The following is an 8,275-nucleotide window of genomic DNA, read 5'->3' as shown; positions in this document are numbered from 1 at the left end:
AATCAAACTCACAACCCTGTTGTTGCAAGCACCATGCTCTACCAACTGAGCTACACGAGACATAATATATGAGACTGTAATATACAGCATCAAAATATTGTCCTATCAGAATTACAATCATTTCTTTACCCTATTAAAAGATATGCAGACTCTAAAAGTATGTTGAAAATAGCACAACCCAACCAGTATATTCTTTCTTTTGTAGTTGTATGTGAGAGAGTTGTATTTGTGTTATAGACATAGCCTATGTTGAGAATGAATGGGGTCCTATGGTAATACAATCAATGCCTATATAATTCCAAATCGACTTAAAAGTGTTAGGTTGTACTTTTTTTTTTTTTTTTACCCCTTTTTCTCCCCAATTTCGTTGTATCCAATTGTTGTAGTAGCTACTATCTTGTCTCATCGCTACAACTCCCGTACGGGCTCCGGAGAGACGAAGGTTGAAAGTCATGCGTCCTCCGATACACAACCCAACCAAGCCGCACTGCTTCTTAACACAGCGCACATCCAACCCGGAAGCCAGCCGCACCAATGCGCCGGAGAAAACACCGTGCACCCGGCCACCTTGGTTAGCGTACACTGCGCCCAGCCCGCCACAGGAGTCGCTGGTGCGCGATGAGACAAGGACACCCCTACCGACCAAGCCCTCCCTAACCCGGGCGACGCTAGGCCAATTGTGCGTCGCCCCACGGACCTCCCGGTCGCGGCCGGTTACGACAGAGCCTGGGCGCGAACCCAGGGACTCTGATGGCACAGCTGGCGCTGCAGTACAGCGAGGTTGTACTTTTTTAACGGAACGTCCCTTTTATATATCATTAGCGCTGACATGTGGTCAGTATTCCTTCTGTATCTTCCTATAAATACAATTGTTAAGGGTGTAAAGCCTGATCCTAGGTCGGTTGTCTTTAGGGCCAATCCGTTCACAATTTTTCGTTACCGTGCGGAAATATGTGCTAACAACCAATCATATGAACCACATCACAATTTGTCAGCCAATCGCTGAACTCCACTGAGAGTTGTGTGATTTTCGCGCCGGCTCGTAGTGTGTATTTTTTTTTCCAGTGATCGTCTGTCATCGGATCTGAGGGAAACCTGTTCTATCCACAATAGTTAGCTAGCTACCAAGTCATTACTTCAGATTAACACTACACTATTATCCAGGTAGGTAGCTAGAGACCATTTTGTATTATTTAACACATGTAGTTAAAAATGTTATCTTGCTAGTTTGAATTTCGCATTGTTGACTAACTTGTAAGGCTAACGTTAAACACCTAAGTTACCTGTAACAGTAGCTAGCTAGCTAGCATGTTAGTTCTTGTCGGTTTTGCTTTTGCCAAGGCAGAATTGTATATCCCGAACTCAATATGCTTGATCATATCCTAAAACTGTTGTTTCTTCTAATCGCCAGCCAGTTTAGCCAAAGTTCCTGAATCCAACCGTCATCTACCTTTGTGAAGTGAACTCTACAATACCATTAACATTACTGCCTGACCAGAAATATGGAAGTGCAACACTCTGATGAATCAAGCCATGACAGGTAAGTTAGGCTAGCTAGCTAGCTAAACATGACAGTCATAGGTATCACAAATATAAAAAGAACCAGCTAGCTATATAATTATGCAGACTTATTGCATTAGCTAGATAGTGTGATTGTTTATGACTTGTGTTGGCTTTGTTCATTACTACTTTTATATGCAGTCTTGAGGAGATCGAGGACATCTCAGACTCTGGCAGTGACTTTGAAGTCCAGCTGAAGGCCATGAAGCGGAGAAAACAGACCACTGCACTACTAGGACCTCGGGTCTGTAATGTTTTTTTCTCACGCACACACACATACACGCACACACACATACACACGCCACACCCCACCACAGGAGGTTGGTGGCATCTTAATTGGGATTTACAGGCTTGTGGTAATGGCTGTATGGGAATGAGTGGAATGGTATCAAATTAGGGATGGGTGTGGATAATCAAGTTCTGGAACTGACTTCAAAAATCGATCTTTAACCAGAGATCACATTTTGTTCAAATACTGTAAAGCTATTTGGTCGAAATGTTGTCTTCAAGACAAAGTTAATGTGCTTTGACTAGTGTTCCATTTGTACATGTGCATTTGCGGAACACAACAAAAAAGAAACCAAGCCAAGCATCACAATTCTGCTCCCTAAAGGTCCTTTCCCCTTCATGTCTAACTCACTCAATTGTGTTTCCACAGCTCCCTTTACACGTGAGTGCTGAGTGCACCTACATAAATAAATTACCATAAAAATGTATCTAACTGATGGGGAACACAAGCTACATTCCTTGCCAAATTACTTCAGTTTTATCACATTCAAAATGGACTGGTTAACTGAAGTGGGGAAAATGTGCTCCAACAAAGTTTTGGAATAATTGCGTTATTTTTGTTTAGGGTTGTTTCCGGATGACACTAGCTACACAGCCACAAAGTCAACATTGGGTATTAGAGGTCGACCGATTATGATTTTTCAACACCAATACCGATTATCAGAGGACCAAAAAAAGCCGATACTGATTAATCGGCCGATTTTATTTATTTATTTGTAATAATGCCATTTACAGCAATACTGAATGAACACTTTTATTTTAACTTAATATAATACATCAATTTATAATAATAAATAATGAAACATGTTCAATATGGTTTAAATAATGCAAAAACAAAGTGTTGGAGAAGAAAGTAAAAGTGCAATATGTGCCACGTAAGAAAGCTAACATATGAGAACATATGAAAGCTGGTGGTTCCTTTTAACATGAGTCTTCAATATTCCCAGGTAAGAAGTTTTAGGTTGTAGTTATTATAGGAATTATAGGGCTATTTATCTCTATACAATTTGTATTTCATATACCTTTGACTATTGGATGTTCTTATAGGCACTTTAGTATTGCCAGTGTAACAGTATAGCTTCCGTTCCTCTCCTCGCTCCTCCCTGGGCTCGAACCAGCAACACAACGACAATTAGCGCGCGCGAACTAGCTAGCCATTTCACTTCGGTTACGCAAGCCTCATCTCGGGAGTTGATAGGCTTGAAGTCATAAACAGCGCAATGCTTGACACACAACGAAGAGCTGCTGGCAAAACACACGAAAGTGCTGTTTGAATGAATGTTTACGCGCCTGCTTCTGCCTACCACCGCTCAGTCAGATACTTGTATGCTCAGTCAGATTATATGCAGCGCAGGACACGCTAGATAATATCTAGTAATATCATCAACCATGTGTAGTTAACTAGTGATTATGATTGTTTTTTATAAGATAAGTTTCATGCTAGCTAGCAACTTACCTTGGTTTACTGCATTCACGTAACTCCTCGCGTAACTCCTTGTGGAGTGCAACGAGAGAGAGGCAGGTCGTTATTGCGTAGTTAAGGTTGCAAGATTGGATCCCCCGAGTTGACAAGGTGAAAATCTGTCGTTCTTCCCCTGAACAAGGCAGTTAACCCACTGTTCCTAGGACGTCATTGAAAATAAGAATGTGTTCTTAACTGACTTGCCTAGTTAATTAAAGATTAAATAAAGGTGAAAAAAAAAAAACGGCAAATCGGCGCCCAAAAATACAGATTTCCGATTGTTATGAAAACTTGAAATCGGCCCTAATTAATCGGCCATTCCGATTAATCGGTCGACCTCTAGTTATTATGTTATAATTAAATCTATGATTTAACATTTGATAGAGCAGTCTGACTGAGCGGTGGTAGGCAGCAGCAGGCTCGTAAGCATTCATTCAAACAGCACTTTCGTGCATTTGCCAGCAGCTCTTCGCTGTACTTCAAGCTGTTTATGACTTCAAGCCTATCAACTCCCGAGATTAGGCTGGTGTAACCGATGTGAAATGGCGAGCTAGTTAGCGTGGTGCGCGCTAATAGCGTTTCAATCGGTGACGTCACTCGCTCTGAGACCTTGAAGTAGTTGTTCCCCTTGCACTGCAAAGGCCGAGGCTTTTGTGGAGCGATGGGTAACGATGCTGTTCGCAACGAGCCAGGCGGCCCAAACTGCTGCATATACCTTGACTGCTTGCACGGAACGCAAGAGAAGTGACACAATTTCCCTAGTTAAAAAAAATGAATGTTAGCAGGCAATATTAACTAAATATGCAGGTTTAAAAATATATACTTGTGTATTGATTTTAAAGAAAGACATTGATGTTTATGGTTAGGTACACATTAGTGCAACGACACTGCTTTTTTCGCGAATGCGCTTGTTAACTTCTTGGTGACAGGGGACAGTATTTTCACGTCCGGATGAAATGCATGCCCAAATTCAATTGCCTGCTACTCATCCCCAGAAGATAAGATATGCATATTATTAGTATATTTGGATAGAAAACACTGACATTTCTAAAACGGTTTGAATCATGTCTGTGAGTATAACAAAACTTATGTAGCAGGCGAAACCCAGAGGAAAAACCATTCAGATTTAATTTATTTGAGGTCACTCTCTTTTTAAATGGGTTTTCATTGGGAATCCCGATTTCTAAGGGACCTTCTTGCAGTTCCTACTGCTTCCACTGGATGTCACCACTCTTTAAAAATTGGTTGAGGTTTTTCCTTTGTGTAATGAAGAAGTAGCCCTGTTCAAAACGAGAGTCACTTCAAGTGTACTGTTAGATAGAGGCGCGTGCCAAGAAAGGTAGCGTCAGTTTGTTTTCCTCCTGTATTGAACACAGATCCTCCCGTCTTCAATTTTATCGATTATTTACGTAAAAAAAACCTAAAGTTGTATTACCAAAGTAGTTTGAAATGTTTTGGCAAAGTTTACAAGTAACTTTTGAGATATTTTGTAGTCACGTTGCGCAAGTTGGAACCGGTGTTTTTCTGGATCAAATGCGCCAAATAAATTGACATTTTGGATATATATGGACGGAATTAATCAAACAAAAGGACCATTTGTGATGCTTATGGGACATTTTGGAGTGCCAACAAAAAAAGCTTGCCAAAGGTAAGGCATGATTTTTATTTTTATTTCTGCGTTTTGTGTCGCGCCTGCAGGGTTGAAATATCTTTTCTCACTTTGTTTACGGAGGTGCTACCCTCAGATAATAGCATCGTTTGCTTTCGCCGAAAAGCCTTTTTGAAATCTGACATGTTGGCTGAATTCACAACACGTGTAGCTTTAATTCGGTATCTTACATGTGTGATTTCATGAAAGTTAGATTTTTATAGTAATTTATTTGAATTTGGCGCTCTGCATCACCCGTTTGGCGAAGTAGGCTGTTATTCGATGAGAAATTAACAGGCACCACATCGATTATATGCAACGCAGGACAAGCCAAATAAACTAGTAATATCATCAACCATGTGTAGTTTGATTGTTTTTTATAAGTTCAGTTTAATGCTAGCTTGCAATTTACCTTGGCTTCTTGCTGCACTTGCATAACAGGTAGTCAGCCTGCCGCGCATGCTCCTCGTGGAGTGCAATGTAATCAGCCACGATCAGTGTCCAAAAATACAGATTTCCGATTGTTATGAAAACTTGAAATCAGCCTTAATTAATCGGTCAACCTCTTGTACATACCCCAACCAGAATCCATGGATTACAGGCAACATTCGCACTGAGCTAAAGGGTAGAGCTGCCGCTTTCAAGTGCGGGACTCTAACCCGGAAGCTTACAAGAAATCCTGCTATGCCCTGCGACAAACCATCAAACAGGCAAAGTCAATACAGGGCTAAGATTGAATCATACTACACCGGCTCCGACGCTCGTCTTATGTGGCAGGGCTTGCAAACTATTACAGACTACAAAGGGAAGCAAAGCTGCAAGCTGCCCAGTGACACGAGCCTACCAGATGAGCTAAATCACTTCTATGCTCGCTTCGAGGCAAGCAACACTGAGGCATGCATGAGAACATCAGCTGTTCCAGACCACTGTGTGATTATGCTCTTCGTAGCCGACGTGAGTAAGACCTTTAAACAGGTCAACATTCACAAGGCTGCGGGGCCAGACGGATTACCAGGACGTGTGCTACGGGCATGTGCTGACCAACGGGCATGTCCTTGATTGAGTCTGTAATACCAACATGTTTCAAACAGACCACCATAGTCCCTGTGCCCAAGAACACAAAGGCAACCTGCCTAAATGACTACAGACCCGAAGCACTCACAGACCCGAAGCACTCACTCACTCACGAAGCACTCACGTAGCCATGAAGTGCTTTGAAAGGTTGGTAATGGCTCACATCAACACCATAATCCCACCGATGATGCAATCTTTATTGTACTCCACACTGCCCTTTCCCACCTGGACAAAAGGAACATTTCTGTGAGAATGCTATTCTTTGACTACAGCTCAGCGTTCAACACCATAGTGCCCTCAAAGCTCATCACTAATCAGGAGGATAGAGTTGTGGTTGGATTTACCAAATGGAGGGCGAGAGAGCTTTCTACGCGTCTCTGTGTGGAGTACAGGTGATCTAGATTTTTTTTCCCTCTGGTTGCACATTTAACATGTTGATCGAAATTTGGTGGAACTGATTTAAGCTTCCCTGCATTAAAGTCTCCGGCCACAAGGAGCGCCGCCTCTGGGTGAGTGGTTTCCTGTTTGCTTATTGCCTTATGCAGCTGACTGAGTGCGGTCTTAGTGCCAGCATCTGTCTGTGTTGGTAAATAAACAGCCACAAAAAGTATAGCTGAAAACTCTCTGTGCAGGTAGTGTGGCCTGCAATTTATCACAATATACTCCTACTTCAGGCGAGCAAAATCTAGAGACTTCCTTAGATTTCGTGCACCAGCTGTTGTTTACAAATATGAACAGACCACTCTCGTCTGAGTGTGCTGTTCTATCTTTCCTGTGCAGCGTATATCCCGCTAGCTGAATATCCATGTCGTCATATTGACTATAAATACACTAGGATATCAGCTCCAAGTGATTTTAATTTATGAAATCTGTTTCCAAGTGTTCTCACACATAATAGAGAGACGTGTTTGTATAGAAATGTAAGCAAAGTTTGAAATGATTGTTTTAGTCACATATATGTTTGGGCTCCTTACGTCAATTTGTAGTCTACACATTTTCCGTTGTTATGTTACCCCCCCGACCAACTACAAAAAAAATCGTCCAGTGGCTGAATCTAGTTGATGATCCCTGGCCTGGGCTATTACCCCTAAACATAGACATTTTCTACACTGGAAATATGCAAAAACATTAGTTTGGTAAAGACAAAGAGTGTATTTTCATTAGAATCATTAAGCCTAGGCCTACTCACCAAACAGATTGTCTTGGCCATAATTCATCCCCATGCAGTGTTCAATTCAGAATTGTTAATCCATTTAGACAATTCCAGGGAACAGGCATAATAAACTCAATCAAAACGTCTGTCTGTTGAAAATAAGGGGGGGATCACTTCTGGCTGTAAGCGAACGAGTGATGCGCGTTTGGAGCAATACTGGCTGTATCCAAGGCTCAGCCAATCGTTCACATAACAACAGAATGCAGCACACGACTGAAGAGAGAAGAGACAACCAATTTGTAGTTACAGAATCAGCGTGTGCTCTGGAAAGACAGCAGAGAGTGTAAAGGCAGTTTGCCAGTTACAGCATTTCGTCCCTTGAACGATAATGAAGAGGTAGGTGAGAAGCCTGACCACGGAGACGGGGGGTGAGAAGGTGATGAAGTGTACTTCATGAACTGTAACTGAAAAACTGGCATTTGTAAAGTTTGAGGTGAGGGAGAAAGTGTGGTGGAACAAGTATTATTAGCATTGCTAAGTATCTTGCTAACTGGATCGAATTCTCCGTTAGCTAGCCAGAGAAATTTAGATAAATGTGCAAATATTTTTTCCAGTTATATAATTTTTTGCCCTTTTTCTCCCCAATTGGTAGTTACGGTCTTGTCCCATTGCTGCAATTACCGTATGGACTCGGGATAGGCGAAGGTAGAGAGCCATGCATCCTCAGAAACACGACCCTGCCAAGCTGCACTTTCTTGACACACTGCTCGCTTAACCCGGAAGCCATCCGCACCAATGTGTTGAAGGAAACACCGTACCACTGCCTACCGTGTCGGCGTCCATGCGCTCGGCTCACCACAGGAGTCGCTAGAGTGCGATGTGACAAGGACATCCCGGCCGGCCAAACCCTCCCCTAACACGAACAATGCTGGGCCAATTGTGCACCACCTCATGGGTCTCCCGGTCGCGGCCGGCTGCGACACATCCCTGGATCGAACACGGGTCTGTAGTGATGCTTCAAGCAGTGCCTTAGACCGCTGCCCCACTCGGGACACCCTTAAAAGTAGCTTTTCATAGCTTCCTTTTTTTT

At 42.5% G+C, this 8,275-nt stretch overlaps 1 protein-coding gene across 1 annotated transcript in view; it reads left to right on the top strand.

Annotated features, from left to right (window-relative positions):
• Positions 1-1,078: 1,078 nt before the first annotated feature.
• Positions 1,079-8,275, top strand: part of LOC139366035 (cohesin subunit SA-2-like) — a 38,827-nt gene continuing 31,630 nt past the window's right edge. Inside the window, exons 1-3 of the mRNA XM_071103118.1 lie at positions 1,079-1,164; positions 1,412-1,540; positions 1,702-1,804. Of these exons, the coding sequence (XP_070959219.1) occupies positions 1,503-1,540; positions 1,702-1,804 (141 nt within the window). The 5' untranslated portion in view covers positions 1,079-1,164; positions 1,412-1,502. The remainder of the gene's footprint in view (positions 1,165-1,411; positions 1,541-1,701; positions 1,805-8,275) is intronic.

Source organism: Oncorhynchus clarkii, chromosome 14, assembly GCF_045791955.1.
Source record: "Oncorhynchus clarkii lewisi isolate Uvic-CL-2024 chromosome 14, UVic_Ocla_1.0, whole genome shotgun sequence".
Lineage (NCBI taxonomy): Eukaryota > Metazoa > Chordata > Actinopteri > Salmoniformes > Salmonidae > Oncorhynchus > Oncorhynchus clarkii.
This window is presented reverse-complemented; position numbering and strand designations above follow the sequence as displayed.